Source organism: Salmo salar, chromosome ssa09, assembly GCF_905237065.1.
Source record: "Salmo salar chromosome ssa09, Ssal_v3.1, whole genome shotgun sequence".
Classification (NCBI taxonomy): Eukaryota; Metazoa; Chordata; class Actinopteri; order Salmoniformes; family Salmonidae; genus Salmo; species Salmo salar.
Genome location: NC_059450.1, coordinates 43,715,604 through 43,734,993, shown reverse-complemented (window position 1 = coordinate 43,734,993; position 19,390 = coordinate 43,715,604). Strand labels below are relative to the sequence as shown.

At 42.2% G+C, this 19,390-nt stretch overlaps 1 protein-coding gene across 2 annotated transcripts in view; it reads right to left on the bottom strand.

The window, feature by feature from the left end:
* Nucleotides 1-15,273, bottom strand: part of LOC106611378 (EMILIN-1) — a 106,854-nt gene extending 91,581 nt beyond the window's left edge. The window contains exon 1 of one of the 2 annotated variants that reach the window (XM_014211540.2): nt 14,569-15,273. In XM_014211540.2, coding sequence (XP_014067015.2) covers nt 14,569-14,717 — 149 coding nt within the window. In that variant the 5' untranslated portion in view covers nt 14,718-15,273. The remainder of the gene's footprint in view (nt 1-14,568) is intronic. The other variant, XM_045723689.1, reaches the window with a different exon arrangement.
* Between the last annotated feature and the right edge of the window lie 4,117 nt (nt 15,274-19,390).

The window sequence follows — 19,390 nt, the reverse complement described above, 5'->3', positions numbered from 1 at the left end:
TCCGATTCCTGGACATGTAAAAACTATCAAATCGGGCTGCACTCACCCTAGCCCCAAAAGCCTTCACCCATGTATACTATCTTGTGTTGGGATGTTTAGTTCTCCAAACATCCACTAGGTCGAACTGATTAATGATGTCCCTTAACACTCCCACTGACACTGAATGAGGCTCTTCCCCATTTCTGTCTTTCGTAATATCCATTGTACAGTTCCAGTCCCCTCCGAACACCAGCGTCTCCTCAGGCGCTACCTGTGAGAGTTCCTGTCTAAGACACCCAAATAGAACCCCCCTCTCTCTCCCTGTGCTAGGTGCACACACATTTATAAAATACAAAACCCATGTTGTTAATATCTGCTTTTACAACAAGCAGCCTACCCCTACACACCTCCTTTGAGGAACACATTTTTACAGAGAGACCCAGTACAAAAAGGACAACCACCCTTGCACTAAAATTTGTCCCATGGCTCAAAACACTTGCCCCTTTCCACTAGAGCCCCCAATCGACTTCATTCACCACATCACTATGCGTCTCCTGCAGAAACACCACCTGTACTTGTTTTACATATTCACCCAACACAGTCCTCTTTCCCGCATCTCTGACACCATTTATATTGAGCGAGCCTACCCGAAGAGTCTCCATCAGAAGTGGGAGAAAAGCCAGCAAAGAAAGAGACCAATAGCAAAGCTCAAAAAGCCCCAGTGCCAGAAAAAACTATTAATCTAAACAGTGTCTGAAGGTAGACCCTTACGCACTGTTGTGACCCACTTCCTCAAACTAAACTATTTCCTGGGTGAGAGGACATCATGCCACTCATTTTTCATAGCATGTTGTACTGGTCTTACAAACTTTCTCAGATCAGAAAAAAAGGCCTCAAGATTAACTTTCTTCCCCTTGGTCTCATTCAGGAACCTTGTCAGTTCCCTCAACGTGTACTTTGACCCCTCTGCTTGACTGGCTGTCAGCTGCGGGCCCATTGAAGAGGAGTCTGAAAAAAAAACGTATCATCCTCTTCCTCAGACTCACTTTCCTCCTCATCTCCATCTCCCATCCTGAGCACCCGCCCTTCCTTTCTGGTCAGTTCCTCCCCCCCAGCACCAGGCAAAGGTTCCATGGTGCCTTTGACCACACCAGCCTCTCCCCTCCCACCTCCTTTCTTCTCCCCCATTTTCCTTTTCTGCTTGACACCCTCCTCCTCCCCCCAGTCTATTACACTTCCCCACTAGACCCAGCCTCATCTACACCACCCTCCATAGCATGACTAGACCCAGCCTCATCTACACCATCCTCCATAGCATGACTAGACCCAACCTTAGCTACACCACCATCCATAGTATGACTAGACTCAGCTACACCACCATCCTTTGCATGACTAGACCCAGCCTCAGCTACCTCACCATCTCTAGCCTGACTAGGCCCAGCCTCATCTACACCATCCCTAGCATGACTAGGCACAGCCTCTGCATCTCATTGCGCCATGCACATTGCCCTCGATTTTCCCCACTGGCACTTGTGCCCTAACCTTGTCTATGGCCTTTGTGGGCATGCAAAACTCTTATGCCCCAAATCCCCACACTCAAAACACCGTAGACTATGTGTGCTGGCAAACCCTGCGCAGAGCCCCTCCCCATGCCTCACTTTAAAATGCACATTTAGCTGTTGCTCATTGTTAGTCAGAAACATAAACACGAAACAACGTGCTTAACGGCATCTGCCTGAAAATCTGCCAACAGTACACGAAAACCGCTAGCAAACTTACCAAAATGACTCAGCTCTTTCCTGATTTGATCATCTGTAATAAACGGAGGCAAATTTGCGACTACCACCCTGGTCGAAGGGGTAGAGAGGTGAAATTTGCACCAACACACCCCTTACAAATATTCCACTAGCAATTAGCCTACCAACCAAATTTGCTCTTTTCATGAACACAACCACAGCTTTGTTCATTCTAGAAGCAGAATGTATAAATTCAGCTCCTACCTGTTCACCGACTGCAAGCAGAACCTCCTCCACTTTAACTGCATTCTCAGGAACACACCTGAATCCATGCCATATCGACAGCGTCTCCTCCACGCTACGCTGAGAAGCCATCGCACATACCACACCTTCCAAACCCCAGGAAACTTACTCTGTCCTCTTCTACCCTAACTTTGAAAAAACCTGTGGATACCGCTAAAACAAATAGTGCATTAACCCTCCACCATAGAAAATAAAATTGAAAGAAAAGAATCAAGAAAGTTAGGACAGAGCCCTCCACACCAAACACTCAGCATGCACTGCAAGAGAGAGAGAGAGAGAGAGAGAGAGAGAGATAATGGCTTAGTCTGTGGTCTACTGAGGGGAATACACACAAACACACACAGGGAAACTGAGCTGTCCACCAACCACATCATCTGGAATGAGCCTGACCAGAATTACACAGGCCTCTTCCATGACAAAGAGCAAAACATTCCGAAGAGAACTCGGAGAACCCGAGACAGAAGAGGCATGAAAAGCCTGAGAGACACTCTGACGTATTGAACCATTTATCAGTGCCAGTATTGAAAGGCGTTAGCAAAGCAGCTTTGATGTTGTGAGTCTAGCTGGGGGTCATTGTTTTATGTCAGACAGCATGTCGATTCCGCCTACAATGATCTGTCTGATATCTTACAAAAGAGTTATGTGAAAGTACTGTGGCTACATTGTGCTGTCTAAAGTTTGAAAATATTATCTAGGTGCCGTCGCCTAATGAACCCCATTTCATTATCAAAACAGGCTGAATTAATCAACGTTAAAACAATACATCTGTAAATAATGTTGATGTGTTTTGGTTTGAGAAGTCTTAGTAGCACCAATTCACATTTAGCTAAGGAGTGTGTGTGCCAATGAGCGTTATTTCTGAAGTTTGACAATGGACACGAATGCTAGCATAAAAATGACTAACATTAGCTTGCTTCTGAGCCGGTCACTGAAACGATGCTGCTAACCAACCAGCCGCCTACTTAGTACTGTACGCATAATGTTGAATGTTTTCAATACAAAAGCTAGCTAGCAAGCTACTGTAGTTGTTGCTTACATTATTATGAGTTTTAATGAAGCAGCTGTTCTGCCAGCGTCATTACAGTAGCCTCCCAAGTCAGCTGACTGATCAGCTGACCCAATGATACAAAGTAAGGTTAGTGATCGCGGAAAAACATGCTGATCTACGGACTGATTAGTAAAGCTAGCTATATCAGTAAGATACCTACAACAGTAAGCTAGCTATGTCAGTAAGATAGCTACAACAGTAAGCTGGCAGTGGCAACCAACATCCTTGCACATCATTTGTTGCAGAGAAAGCCACCACTTTGTTTGTATTTTCTCACAATTGCAAACCATTAAATCCCTGTCACAATGTTTGTAACAATTTAGCTAGTTATTCTGCCTTTTTCAAGCAGACAGCGCAGTGATATAAAAAGTACAGAACTATGTTTTCATTTCTGAACGGTGGATGCTCCGGAATATTAAAATGTTAATATGAATTCCACGTCCCACAAAACAGATCGATTGAAGGATGAGTGTGGTGTAGGTGTGGCGCCATCTGACATTAGACCAGGGGTGAGATAAACCTGTTGCCAACTCCTATAAGAACACACAACCCAAAAAAGACATTGTTATGTCTAATGTATCTTGGCCTAAGATCAAATAAGTCCAATAACTGTCTAAATTGTTGTTATTTGTGACCTCTTGCCTTTTCACACCCATTTCTTTTGCCAGGTCTCAATACGGTTGGTATTATGTTGGTAAATCAGGGGTGACCAACTCCAGCCCTCATGAGTCACAGTCCTGTTTGGTAACCCTTTCTCCAGAGAATGTTATTGATCTTGTTGAGACTCAACACATTGTCCAGGTATTCGCTAATCAGTTTCAGATTAGAAATAAAAGATGAAAACCAGCAGACACTACAACCTTCACGGTGGTCGGCACCCCTGCTCCTAAACCAAATGAACCTAGACGCCCTTCTATAGTCAGGTTAGTATTTCTCCCACTAGTGGTTACGGTTAGTATTTCTCCCACTAGTGGTTACGGTTAGTATTTCTCCCACTAGTGGTTACGGTTAGTATTTCTCCCACTAGTGGTTACGGTTAGTCTTTCTCCCACTAGTGGTTAAGGTTAGTCTTTCTCCCACTAGTGGTTAAGGTTAGTCTTTCTCCCACTAGTGGTTAAGGTTAGTATTAGGGGAGGGTTAGCTGATCCTGTCCTCCAAGTACTGGGTCCAAGCGTAGGTCATCATTTTACAGGACATCTGTGTTTAGACCCTTGTCCCTTGACCTCTATCCCACCACCACTTGCAACCCCGTATAAACCTCTGGACCAGGCATGCCCTCGGCTCATTGTGTGTGACCATTAGTAACCATGCCCTCGGCTCACTGTGTGTGACCATTAGTAACCATGCCCTCGGCTCACTGTGTGTGACCATTAGTAACCATGCCCTCGGCTCACTGTGTGTGACCATTAGTAACCATGCCCTCGGCTCACTGTGTGTGACCATTAGTAACCATGCCCTCGGCTCACTGTGTGTGACCATTAGTAACCATGCCCTCGGCTCACTGTGTGTGACCATTAGTAACCATGCCCTCGGCTCACTGTGTGTGACCATTAGTAACCATGCCCTCGGCTCACTGTGTCTGACCATTAGTAACCATGCCCTCGGCTCACTGTGTGTGACCATTAGTAACCATGCCCTCGGCTCACTGTGTCTGACCATTAGTAACATTTAGAACCCTGTCAGCAGCAGGGTAGGATCTGGACCGGTGTTGTTCATACCTAATCCCAGTTCACAGCATTTTCAATCAATTATTTTGTTATTTCTTCAAAGTAAGTAATCTCAGTACAATGATAGATATTTTTGGAAAAACACTTCAGTTCTTGGGGAATGTTAAGTGTTCATTTACAGTTTGTAAAGTGGACAGAAAATAATACCCTCTGTGAAAGTTACGAGACTTTAACGTCACCATTATCAAAAGGTTGAGAAGAAAGCTGTTTTGATAGCTAAAATATTTTGGCAGAGCAGAGCATGAGAGTTGAGCAGAGGGCATTCAGAAGTTCCTCTTTCAGAGGCCCTGAGTATAAAAATCCCCGTTCCATGTGAGTGCTGCATTCTTTGATAAATGTGATTATGGTTTCTGGCATTCCTTTAAAAAACATATTTGATGCATGCATCACGTGTCAAACCCCATCGACTAGTCAGTCGTTCAGAAGACAGAAAAACAACATGTAGCACAGCGGGATAAATAAATCTCCTTAAAAAGTCAATAGGCTCCATCGTCAGTAGGGGTTCCTCCATCGTCTGTAGGACTTCCTCCGTCGTCTGTAGGGGTTCCTCCGTCGTCTGTAGGGGTTCCGCCGTCGTCTGTAGGGGTTCCTCCGTCGTCTGTAGGGGTTCCCCCCTCGTCTGTGGGGGTTCCCCCCTCGTCAGTAGGGGTTCCCCCCTCGTCAGTAGGGGTTCCCCCCTCGTCTGTAGGGGTTCCCCCCTCGTCTGTAGGGGTTCCCCCCTCGTCTGTAAGGGTTCCCCCGTTTTCTGTAGGAGTTCCTCCCAGCCATGACGTACTGTAGGAGTTCCCCAATTGTCTCTAGGAGTTCCCCCGTCTTCTGTAAGGGTTCCCCCGTCTTCTGTAAGGGTTCCTGTGTCTTCTGTAGGAGTTCCTCCCAGCCATGCCGTACTGTAGGAGTTCCCCCGTATTCTGTAGGAGTTCCCCCGCCAGTAGGGGTCGTCTGTAGGGGGTTCCCCCATCGTCTGTGGTAGCTAATTGTGCTTGCAACGCCAGGGTTTTTGGCTTGATTATTGGGACCACCCTTACGTAAAATGTATATGCACGCATGACAGTAAGTCGCTTTGGATGAAAGCATCTCCTAAATGGCTATTATTATTATTATTAATTTTATATTATTGTAAAAAGGGGCCACCCGGTCACTATTCCTATAGAAAATTTGTGGGCAGAACTGAAAAAGCGTGTGCGAGCAAGGAGGCCTACAAACCTGATTCAGTTACACCAGCTCTGTCAGGAGGAATGGGCCAAAATTCGCCCAATTTATTGTGGGAAGCTTGTTGAGGGCTTCCTGAAGCAATTGACCCAAGTTAAACAATTTAAAGGCAATGCTACAAAATACTAATTGAGTGTATGTAAACTTCTGACCCACTGGGAATGTGTGAAAGAAATAAAAGCTGAAATAAATCACTCTGCTATTATTCTGACATTTCAGATTCTTAAAATTAAGTGGTGATCCTAACTGACCTAAGGGATTTTTTATTAGGATTAAATATTAGGAATTGTGAAAAACTGACTTTAAATGTATTTGGCTAAGGTGTATGTAAACTTCCAACTTCAACTGTATGTGTATGTGACTAATAGAATTTGATTTAATTTATAGCTGATGAAGGATGAGTTGCTGCATGAACACATAATGCAGGCTCTTCAACAGTAAGAGTACCGAGTGCCTTTTGTGTCCCTTTGATATTTGAAATACAAATTGTGCACCTATATTAAATGAAGTGCCCTTTTAATATAGACCACACAGAGAATTCAGTCAATCAGATTTTTTATATGGATAATGGCTCACATTTAATGTGATTCATTTATGGCTGTCGCTCATTCTAAGGTCAAACCTGTTATGTGAAATGAACTCTCGTTTTAAATATATTTTCCTAAAGAAACACTGAAATCTAATAGTCAAATCACAGTGTAAAAAGCAGGTGAGCTGGTTTGACTCTTTTTGGACATTTTCTGGTGTTTTGTGGTGGAAAACCGAGCGGGTCGACCCTGGTAACCATACATAGAAAGGATAGAAATGTTTTAGCAATACTTTTTTGGCGTGAAGCTTGCATTTAATACACCCTTGCACAATCAAATTGTATTTATCACATGCGCCAAATACAACTGGTGTAGACTTTACAGTGAAACATTTGCTTATGAACCTCTCCCAACAATGCATAGTAAAAAAAATTATAATAAAAAAAACAAAAATGTAACTAACACAAGAGGAATAAAATAAAATACACAAGGATGGAGCTACTGAATATACAGGAAGTACCAGTACCAGATCAATGTGGAGCTATATACAGGGAGTACCAGTACCAGATCAATGTGGAGCAATATACAGGGAGTACCAGATCAATGTGGAGCTATATACAGGGAGTACCAGATCAATGTGGAGCTATATACAGGGAGTACCAGATCAATGTGGAGCTATATACAGGGAGTACCAGATCAATGTGGAGCTATGTACAGGGAGTACCAGTACCAGATCAATTTGCAGAGGTGCAATGTACTTGAGGTAGATATGTACATGAAGGCAGGGTAAAGTGACTAGGCTTCAGGATAGATAATAATAAGAGTAAAATAAAGAACAGAGCAGCAGCAGCAAATGATGAGTGTAAAAGTGTGTGTTTGTATGTTTGTTTGTTTGTGTTGTGTCGGTATTCAGGAATGTGTGTTATGTGTGTGTGTGAGCGTGCGTGCGTGCGTATTTAGTGTTTGAATGTGTGAGGGATTTGTGTGGGAGTGACAGTGTAGTGTCTATGAGTGAGTGTGTATATGGTGTGTATATAAAGTGTAGTGAGTGTGCGTAGGGTCAGTGCAGATAGTTGGTGCTTCTTCAGGATCGGTGGGTCCCCTGCGGGACGGTTGAGCTAACGTAGGCTAATGTGATTAGCATGAGGTTGTATGTAACAAGAACATTTCCCAGGACATAGACATATCTGATATTGGCAGAAAGCTTAAATTCTTGTTAATCTAACTGCACTGTCCAATTTACAGTAGCTATTACAGTGAAAGAATTCCATGCTATTGTTTGAAGAGAGTGCAAAGTTATTAATAAACAAATTAGGCACATTTGGGCAGTCTTGATACAACATTTTGAACAGAAATGAAATGGTTCACCGGATCAGTCTAAAACGTTGTACATACACTTCTGCCATCTAGTGGCCAAAATCTAAATTGCACCTGGGCTCAATACATTATGACCTTTCTCTTGCATTTCAAAGATGGTACAAAAAAAAATACAAATAACGGTTGGTTTTTTCTTTGTATTATCTTTTACCAGATCTAATGTGTTATATTCTCCTACATTCCTTTCACATTTCCACAAACATCAAAGTGTTTCCTTTCAAATGGTATCAAGAAAATACAGGCTTTAGTGCCTGAGCTACAGGCAGTTAGATTTGGGTATGTCATTTTAGGTGACTTTTTTTTTTTTAAAAGAGCCGATCCATAAGAGGATTTAATTGACTATATAGAAGTCTGGCTCTGGGGTAGAAGTGTATCGCTGCCTGTTGATCCGAGAGCCAATGCTCCGGTACCTTTTGCCGGACGGTAGCCGAGTGAACAGTCTATGGCTTGCGTGGCTGGAGTCTTTGACATTTTTCCAGGCTCCTCCCTGACACCGCCTGATATAGAGATCCTGGATGGCAGGGAGTTCGGTCCCAGTGATGTAGTGGGCTGTCCGCATCACCCTTTATAGCGCTTTGCATTCAAGGGCGGTGCAATTGCCATACCAAGCGGTGATGCAGCCAGTCAAGATGCTCTCGATGGTGCAGCTGTAGAACTTAATGAGGATCTGAGGACCCATGCTAATTATTTAGGAAGTCCAGGATCCAGTTGCAGAGTGAGAGATTCAGTCACAGGGTCCCTAGGTTGGTGATAAGCTTGGAGGGGACTATGGTGTTGAATACCAAGCTTCCATTCCTACTGATGATGGGGGAACCCCTACTGATGATGGGGGAATCCCTACAGTACATCATGGCTGGGAGGAACTCCCTTCTCTTCCTTACACTTCACCACACCCAACACTAAACTAGCAATAACCTAGACATATCTGTGTGTGTGTGTGTGTGTGTGTGTGTATGTGCGTACGTGTGAGACCCCTTTCGCTCTCCCTCTCCATCCCTTTTGTTAATTATATCGTTTACTTGCTTTGGCAATGTTAACATATGTTTCCCATGCCAATAAAGCCCTTGAATTGAAAGGGATGGAGAGAGAAAGGGATAAAGAGAGCGGGAGCGGGAGTGGGGACAGAGAAAGAGAGGGTGTGTGTGTGTGTGTGTGTGTGTGTGTGTGTGGTGTGGGCGAGTGTGTTTTTGTGTGCATGTGTGATTCACTGGTGTTACGAGACACTATGATTCCTCCCTAGAGCTCCTGTAAGCCCCCTCAGTGAGTGGGAGGGGAGACGCTGTTTTCATGGAACATTTGGATGAGGGAAGGACTGCTCATCTGTGTTACATTTAGTCTCACTCTCAGCAAGACAGACAGACAGACAGACAGACAGACAGACAGACAGACAGACAGACAGACAGACAGACAGACAGACAGACAGACAGACAGACAGACAGACAGACAGACAGACAGACAGACAGACAGACAGACAGACAGACAGACAGACAGAGACAGACACACACCTTCCATAACAAAGCCATCACATACAGAGAGATGAACCTGGAGAAGAGTCCCCTAAGCAAGCTATTTATTTAAAAAATGTAAATACAAAAAAAAAATATGTAAACATAGGACAAAACACACATCACGACAAGAGAGACAACACACCACTACATAAAGAGAGACCTAAGACAACAACATAGCAAGGCAGCAACACATGACAACACAGTATGGTAGCAACACAACATGGTACAAACATTATTGGGAACAGACAACAGCACAAAGGGCAAGAAGGTAGAGACAACAACACATCACGCAAAGCACCCACAACTGTCAGTAAGAGTGTCCATGATTGAGTCTTTGAATGAAGAGATTGAGATAAATCATGAGAGAACAAAAAGATAATTACTAGACACATTAGAAAAAACATTACAAAAAAGCAGCGCAAACTAGAATGCTATTTGGCCCTAAACAGAGAGTACACAGTGGCAGAATACCTGACCACTGTGACTGACCCAAACTTAAGGAAAGCTTTGAGTATGTACAGACTCAGTGAGAAAAGCCTTCAACGAGCTGTATAAGGCCATTAGCAAACAAGAAAATGCTCATCCAGAGGCGGCGCTCCTAGTGGCCGGGGACTTCAATCCGTTTTACCTCATTTCTACGAGCAGGTTACATGTTCAACCAGAGGGGAAAAAAACTCTAGACCACCTTTACTCCACACACAGAGATGCGTACAAAGCTCTCCCTCACCCCCCATATGGCAAATCTGAGCATAACTCTATCCGACCGATTCCTGCTTACAACCAAAAACTAAAACAGGAAGTACCAGTGACTCGCTCAATATGGAAGTGGTCAGATGACGCAGATGCTAAGCTACAGGACAGTTTTGCTAGCACAGACTGGAATATATTCCGGGAGTCTTCCGATGGTATTGAGAAGTACACCACATCAGTCACTGGCTTCATCAATAAGTGCATCGATGACATCGTCCCCACAGTGACCGTACATACCTACCCCAACAAGAATCCATGGATTACAGACAACATCCGCACTGAGCTAAAGGGCAGAACTGCTGCTTTCAAGGAACGGGACTCGAATTCGGACGCTTATAAGAAATCCTGCAATGCCCTCCGACGAACCATCAAACAGGTAAAGTATCAATTAGAGGTCGACCAATTATGATTTTTCAACGCCGATACCGATTATTGGAGGACAAAAAAAACCCGCTGCCGATTAATCGGCCGATTTTTTACATTTTTATTTATTTATTTGTAATAATGACAATTACAACAATACTGAATGAACACTTATTTTAACTTAATATAATACATCAAAATCAATTTAGCCACAAATAAATAATGAAACATGTTCAATTTGGTTTAAATAATGCAAAACAAAGTGTTGGAGAAGAAAGTAAAAGTGCAATATGTGCCATGTAAGAAAGCTAACATTTAAGTGCCTTGCTCAGAACATGGGAACATATGAAAGCTGGTGGTTCCTTTTAACATGAGTCTTCAATATTCCCAGGTAAGAAGTTTTAGGTTGCAGTTATTATAGGAATTATAGGACTATTTCTCTCTATACAATTTGTATTTCATATACCTTTGACTATTGGATGTTCTTATAGGCACTTTAGTATTGCCAGTGTAACAGTATAGCTTCCGTCCCTCTCCTCGCTCCTACCTGGGCTCAAACCAGGAACACATCGACAACAGCCACCCTCGAAGCAGCGTTACCTATGCAGAGCAAGGGGAACAACTACTCCAAGTCTCAGAGCGAGTGACGTTTGAAACGCTATTAGCGCGCACCCGCTAACTAGCTAGCCATTTCACATCAGTTACACCAGCCTAATCTTGGGAGTTGATAGGCTTGAAGGGGTGGGTATAATTTGTGGAACGTTCCAACAGGAATCTGTTCTAAAAAACGTAAAGTAAAGTAAAAGGTTGCCAACCAACAACGCATACAAAGTAGCAACACATACAAACCTAGCTAACTAGCTGCCGAATAGGCATCAACTCACCACGTAGCTTATTCTTAATGTTTGTCCATAGGCAACTAGAGTGAGGACAGACATTTTTCGGAAATAAACGTGATGAGTGAAAAACGCAATGAAATAGACCACTCCCTACCCGGTATCTTATTCTGCCGCTGTACAACTTTGTATGCGTTGTTTTTTGGCAACCTTGTTATTTACGAAGTTTTTGGAATAGATTCCTGTTGGAACGTTCCACAAATTATACCCGGCTTGAAGTCATAAACAGCTTGAAGCACAGCGAAGAGCTGCTGGCAAAACGCACGAAAGTGCTGTTTGAATGAATGCTTACGAGCCTGCTGCTGCCTACCACCGCTCAGTCAGACTGCTCTATCAAATCATAGACTTAATTATAACATAATAACACACATAAATACGAGCCTTAGGTCATTAATATGGTCGAATCCGGAAACTATCAACTCGAAAACAAAAGTTTTTTCTTTCAGTGAAATACGGAACCGTTCCGTATTTTATCTAACAGGTGGCATCCCTGAGTCTAAATATTCCTGTTACATTGCACAACCTTCAATGTTATGTCATAATTACGTAAAATTCGGGCAAATTAGTTCGCAACGAGCCAGGCAGCCCAGACTCTTGCATATAACCTGACTGCGTGCAATGAACGCAAGAGAAGTGACACAATTTCATGTTAGCAGGCAATATTAACTAAATATGCAGGTTTAAAAATATATACTTGTGTATTGATTTTAAAGAAAGGCATTGATGTTTATGGTTAGGTACATTGGTGCAATGACAGTGCTTTTTTCGCAAATGTGCTTGTTAAATCAACACCCGTTTGTCTAAGTAGACTGTGATTCAATGAGAAATTAACAGGCACCGCATCGATTATATGCAACGCAGGACACGTTAGATAAACTAGTAATATCATCAACCATGTGTAGTTAACTAGTGATTATGTTAAGATTGATAGTTTTTTATAAGATAAATTTAATGCTAGCGAGCAACTTACCTTGGCTTCTTGCTGCCCTCGCGTAACAGGTAGTCAGCCTGCCATGCAGGCTCCTCGTTGAACTAGTAACCGGAAGGTTGCAAAAACGAATCCCCCTTGAACAAGGCAGTTAACCCCCGTGCCTAGGCCATCATTGAAAATAAGAATGTGTTCTTAATCTGACTTGCCTAATTAAATGAAGGTGTAAGAAAAAATATATATATATTAAAATAAAAAAATTAAAAAAATGAAGAAAAAAAAATGTTTTACTAAATAAAAAAATTACAAAATAAATAAATATCAATAAATTTTAAAAAATAATAATAAAATAAAAATAAATCGGCAAATCGGTGGCCCAAAATAGCGATTAGCGCTTGTTATGAAAACTTGAAAATCGGCCCTAATTAATCGGCCATTCCGATTAATCGGTCGACCTCTAGTGTCAATACAGGACTAAGATTGAATCCTACAACACTGGCTCCGACGCTCGTCGGATGTGGCAGGGCTTGCAAACTATTAAGGACTACAAAAGGAAGCACAGCCGTGAGCTGCCCAGTGACATAAGCCTACCAGATGAGCTAATTAACTCCTATGTGCACTTTGAGGCAAACACTGAAGCATGCACGCTCTCGGTAGCCGATGTGAGTAAGACCTTTAACCAGGTCAACATTCACAAGGCCGCGGGGCCAGATGGATTACCAGGACGTGTGCTCCGAGCATGCGCTGACCAACTGGCAAGTGTCTTCACTGACATTTTCAACCTGTCCCTGACCGAGTCTGTAATACCAACAACTTTCAAGCAGACTACCATTGTCCCTGTACCCAAGAACACCAAGGTAAGCTGCCTAAAAGACTACCGACCCATAGCACTCACGTCTGTAGTCATGAAGTGCTTTGAAAGGCTGGTCATAGCTCACAACAACACCATTATCCCAGAAACCCTAGACCCACTCCAATTTGCATACCATCCTAACAGATCATGCAATCGCTAATGAACTCCACACTGCCCTTTCCCACCTGGACAAAAGGAACACCTAAGTGAGAATGCTATTCATTGACAACAGCTCAGCATTCAACACCGTAGTGCCCTCAAAGATCATCACTAAGCTAAGGACCTTGGGACTAAACACCTCCCTCTGCAACTGGATCCTGGACTTCCTGACAGGCCACCCCCTGGTGGTAAGGGTAGGTAATAACACATTTTCCAAACAGACTGACACAAAATTAAGGAAACTTTGACTATGTACAGACTCAGTGAGCAAAGCCTTGCTATTGAGAAAGGTTGCCGTAGGCAGATCTGGCTCTCATAAGAAGACAGGCTATGTGCACACTGCCCACAAAATGAGGTGGAAACTGAGCTTTACTTCCTAACCTCCTGCCAAATGTATGACCATATTAGAGACATATTTCCCTTAGATTCCACAGACCCACAAAGAATTAAAAAACAAATCAAAATTTGATAAACTTATATATATACAGGGTGAAATACCAGTCTGCCATCACAGCAGCAAGATGTGTGACCTGCTGCCACAAGAAAAGGGCAACCAGTGAAGAACAAACACCAATGTAAATACAACCTATTTTCACATTTATTTTATTTCCCTTTTGTACTTTAACTATTTGCACATCATTACAACAATGTATATAGACATATGACATTTGAAATATCTTTATTATTTTGGAACTTTTGTGAGTAATGTTTACTGTTAATTTTTCATTGTTTCTTTCACTTTTGTTTATTATCAATTTCACTTGCTTTGGCAATGTAAACATGTTTCCCATGACAATAAAGCCCCTTGAATTGAATTGAGATACAGAGACAGAGACAGACAGAGACAGAGACTACTCCAGCGGACTCTCTTTGATGTTTACAGTTTAGACATCATGGGAGAGAAAAGAAAGGAGTGCCTTAGTAGTAAAACATATAATAGCCCAGTTTCTTAGAGAATAACGGTTTTGGGTAATTTATAAAAAACTATAGTTTTTTAACGCTGATTTCCTTTATCGTGTTACACCTGCACTCCAAATGGACACATATGTTTAGCCTGCTCCTTTCACCAAGTTGGGATCCTTCGCTGAGTAGTCAGCTTTGACATATTCAATGCATCAGCATCAGCTTCTCCCAAATGTTTGGTATACCGTTTGTGAGGTGAGGTGAGTGTGTTGTGTGTTTTTGTGTCTTTGTGTGTGTATTACCTGTGCCTGCTTGCCGCCCGGACGCCGTTCTGTGGCAGCGCCTGGGTCTGCCCCGAGTACAGATTATACCGCTGCGGGTACGAAGCACCCCGAACTTCCCCGAACCATGTCAACACCCACAGGAAAAGAAACATAACTGGTCCCGCCATCCCTCCACACGAAACAACAAAACCTAACTTTTAAGTGAAACTCGTAAATAATCCTCCCGTTTGTTAATGAATTTTTATTCCACACGAATAGCGGAGAAGTAAATTCCAATCAGCCGTGATGCACTGTCCCTCTCCAGAGTCGGGTAAGTCCATACTATCGACCCATAGTTAGGCTACAGCGGGATGTGAGACAGTATCTCCAACCCGTCTTCACTTGAACATCGATACTATAGTCCTCTGATTGATAGCACTTATATTGCTTTCAATGATGTCCAAAAGCAGCTGCTATTCACTTTATAATTCTTGTAAATGTGCCAAGACACTCCGAGGCGGATCTGTGAGCCTGCTGTTGTTTTTCCCGACGTTCAAATAAGCTACAGTTTCCGAGAAAAAGTTGAAGCTTTTAGTAATTTAGTAAAGTTATTGCGACGTAAAACTGCAAAGAAGGTAGCTGGAGTTTCAAGGGCAGCAGAATTGGAATGATTATGCTCCCCCTGACCAAGTTCCCCTTCTCTCTCCTTCCCTCCCTCCTTTAGTGCGTTGCCCGACCCCTCCCTAGGCTACATATACAGCATTTACGCACATTTTGCACAGATCTAGGACCAGTTTAAACTCCCCAAATTCAGGTCAGCGGAAACTCTACATTGACATTAGACCAGTGCCTGGGAACATCTTGGGCTAACTCCCGAATGAGAACATCGTCTATATTTACTGTCACTTATCTGACCGCAGCACCGGTATACAGTATCTGCTCTTGGACAAACGGATGAGTTTTCTTGAAAAATAACTGAGGAGTTAGGTGTGTTTAGCTAGGGATGTCTTTGAAAACGTCTCTGTGGAAAAGAGACTGGGAAGTTGATTACATACACTTACTTTCCAGTTGCAATCCTACTTTCTGCACAGAATATACAGTTGAAGTCGGAAGTTTACATACACTTAGGTTGGAGTCATTTAAACTCGTTTTTCAACCACTCCACAAATTTCTTGTTAACAATATATAGTTTTGGCAAGTCGGTTAGGATATCTACTTTGTGCATGACACAAGTAATTTTTCCAACAATTGTTTACAGACAGATTATTTCACTTATAATTCACTGTATCACAATTCCAGTGGGTCAGAAGTTTACATACACTAACTTGACTGTGCCTTTAAACAGCTTGGAAAATTCCAGAAAATTATGTCATGGCTTTAGAAGCTTCTGATAGGCTGATTGACATCATTTGAGTCAATTGGAGGTGTACCTGTGGATGTATTTCAAGGCCTACCTTCAAACTCAGTGCATCTTTGCTTGACATCATGGGAAAATCTAAAGAAATCAGCCAAGACCTCAGAAAAAATTTGTAGACCTCCACAAGTCTGGTTCATCCTTGGGAGCAATTTCCAAACGCCTGAAGGTACCACATTCATCTGTACTAACAATAGTACACAAGTTTAACCTCTCTGGGGTAGGGGGCAGTATTTTGACATCCAGATGAAAAGCGTGCCCAAAGTAAACTGCCTGTTACTCAGGCCCAGAAGCTAGGATATGCATATAATTGGTAGATTTGGATAGAAAACTCTAAAGTTTCCAAAACTGTTAAAATAATGTCTGAGTATAGCAGAGCTGATATGGCAGGTGAAAACCTGAGAGAAGTTTTCCATTGACTGCCTATGCAGTATCAATGACTTAGGACTCAGATTGCACTTCCTATGGTTTCCACTAGATGTCAACAGTCTTTAGAAATTGTTTCAGGCTTGTATTCTGAAAAATGAGGGAGTAAGACCACTCTGAGTGAGTGGACCTGGGAACTCCCAGAGCTGTTTTCTGTGCACGACTGAGAGTGCGCCTTTCTTGTTTTTCTTTTATATTGACGAAGCTATTGTCCGGTTGAAATATTATTGATTATTATGACTAAAAACAACCTGAGGATTGATTATAAACATCGTTTGACATGTTTCTACAAACTTTACTGATACTTTTGGGATTTTTCGTCTGCCTGTTGTGACTGCCTTTGAGCCAATGGATTGCTGAAAAAAAACGTGCCAACAAAACTGAGGTTTTTGGATATAAAGAGGGACTTTATTGAACAAAACAAACATTTGTGTAACTGGGAGTCTTGTGAGTGCAACCATATGAAGATCATCAAAGGTAAGTGATTTAATTTTATCGCTATTTCTGACTTTTGTTACTCCTCTACTTGGCTGGTAACTGTTTGTAATGTTTTGTGTGCTGGGCGCTGTTCTCAGATAATCGCATGGTATGCTTTCGCCATAAAGCGTTTTTGAAATCTGACACAATGGTTTGATTAACAAGAAGTTCATCTTTAAGCCAATGTATAACACTTGTATGTTTTATTAATGTTTATTATGAGTATTTCTGTTTTTGAATTTGGCGATGAACGTACTTTGGTGCGAAAAGTGCAAATCAATCCCAGAACAAAAACAAGGACCTTGTGAAGATGCTGGAGGAACCAGGTACAAAAGTCTATATATCTACAGTAAAACGAGTCCTATATCGACATAACCTAAAAGGCCGCTCAGCAAGGAAGAAGCCACTGCTCCAAAACCGCCATGAAAAAGCCAGACTACGGTTTGCAACTGCACATGGGGACAAAGATTGTACTTTTTGGAGAAATGTTCTCTGGTCTGATGAAGAAAAAAAAAAAATAGAACTGTTTGGCCATAATGACCATTGTTATGTTTGGAGGAAAAAGGGGGAGGCTTGCAAGCCGAAGAACACATCCTAACCGTGAAGCACGGGGGTGGCAGTATCATGTTGTGGGGGTGCTTTTCTGCAGGAGGGACTGGTGCACTTCAAAAAATAGATGGCATCATTAGGAAGGAAAATGATGGAGATATATTGAAGCAACACCTCAAGACAACAGTCAGGAAGTTAAAGCTTGGTCACAAATGGGTCTTCAAATGGACAGTGACCCCAAGCATACTTCCAAAGTTGTGGCAAAATGGCTTAAGGACAACAAAGTCAACATATTGGAGTGGCCATCACAAAGCCCTGACCTCAATCCCATAGAACATTTGTGGGCAGAACTAAAAAAGCATGTTCGAGCAAGGTGGCCTACAAACCTGACTCATTTACACCAGCTCTGTCAGGAGGTATGGGCCAAAATTCACCCAACTTAATGTGGGAAGCTTGTGGAAGTCTACCTGAAACGTTTGACCCAAGTTCAATAATTTAAAGGCAATGCTACCAAATACTAATTGAGTGTATGTTAACTTCTGACCCACTGGGAATGTGATGAAAGAAATAAAAGCTGAATTAAATCATTCTCTCTACTATTATTCTGACATTTCACATTCTTAAAATAAAGTGGTGATCCTAACTGACCTAAAACAGGGAATTTTTACTAGGATTAAATGTCAGAAATTGTGAAACTGAGTTTAAATGTATTTGGCTAAGGTGTACGTAAACTTCCGACTTCAACTGTATGTCCTCATCTGAAGGACCATTGGGTTCCATGATAAGAGGTTAAAATCAAATCCCCCCCCCCCCCCCAAAAAAAAAATCTGTAAACAGTTAGCGTCACAAAAGTAGTGGCATAGACCACTAGGCCTAAGTCATTACAGATATTTAGTGACTTACAAATATTTCCATTGATATACCTCTTAAGTTCCTGATACAGTCTTAGAAAAAAAAGGTTCTGGATAGAACCAAAAAGGGTTAAATACTTGCTTCATATATGGCAGCCCTAAAGGTTCTATATAGAACCAAAATTGGTTCAACATAGAACTCTATAATCGAACCCAAGTGTTCTATATGGAACCAATTTTGGTTCAGTGAAGACGAACCCCTTAGTTTCTGATCAAAGAACCTGACAAAAAGGTTCTATATAGAACCTTTGGGCTGCCATATATGAAGCCAGCAATATAACCCTTTGGTTTTATCCAGAACCTTTTTTTCTAAGAGTGTAGCCTATTCTCTAAAATCCATTCATTCATGCATTTGTTAGACTATTCATTCCCGTTCAAATTATCTAGTCATTAGGGTCAGTGGCGATTTTAGCAAGTAAATCTTGGCAGGGCAAACCCCCCACCACAAAAAAGAGTGATGCATGCCAGCAAAGCCACTACACAACTCAACAAAAAACAGCCCAACAGCAGTCCCAACACCTTACCACTGTTACACCTGGCTATCAGAGGAGCCTTGTCTGGCAGCGTTACAGTTCATTCAGCCTCATTTACTGCCTTTTAAAAAAACATAGCTGATATGGCTGACTTGCTTATAAATTGTGGTTTCTACTGACAGTTGAGATATACAGACTATGGCATAAGGGGACGACAAGCAGATAAGAGGAAATCCGTATTTTCGATTAAGACATTAATGAACGAGCTAGGACGGACGTAGTCAATATAACTATTTGTTCAGCACTTTTGAAATGTACAGCGACAGAATTCAGAACATGGGCCGTTCTTACAGTGTTCTCCCTGTAAACCAAGTCAGAACCGTAGGATAAATAAAGGGGTATATAAGCAGACAATGAAAGCTCTTACAATATTCAATAATGCTATTTCTCTAAAACAGGCTATAGGCTGCACCAAGTCAAAACCGTAGGCTAAATTATGAGTGGAAAAGGGACACAATTATTAGGGTGAGGCACATGGGCTACTAACAGCTTACTACACAACATACACTTAGTATTACTTTCTTAGCTACAGTATACATATCTCCCTGGCA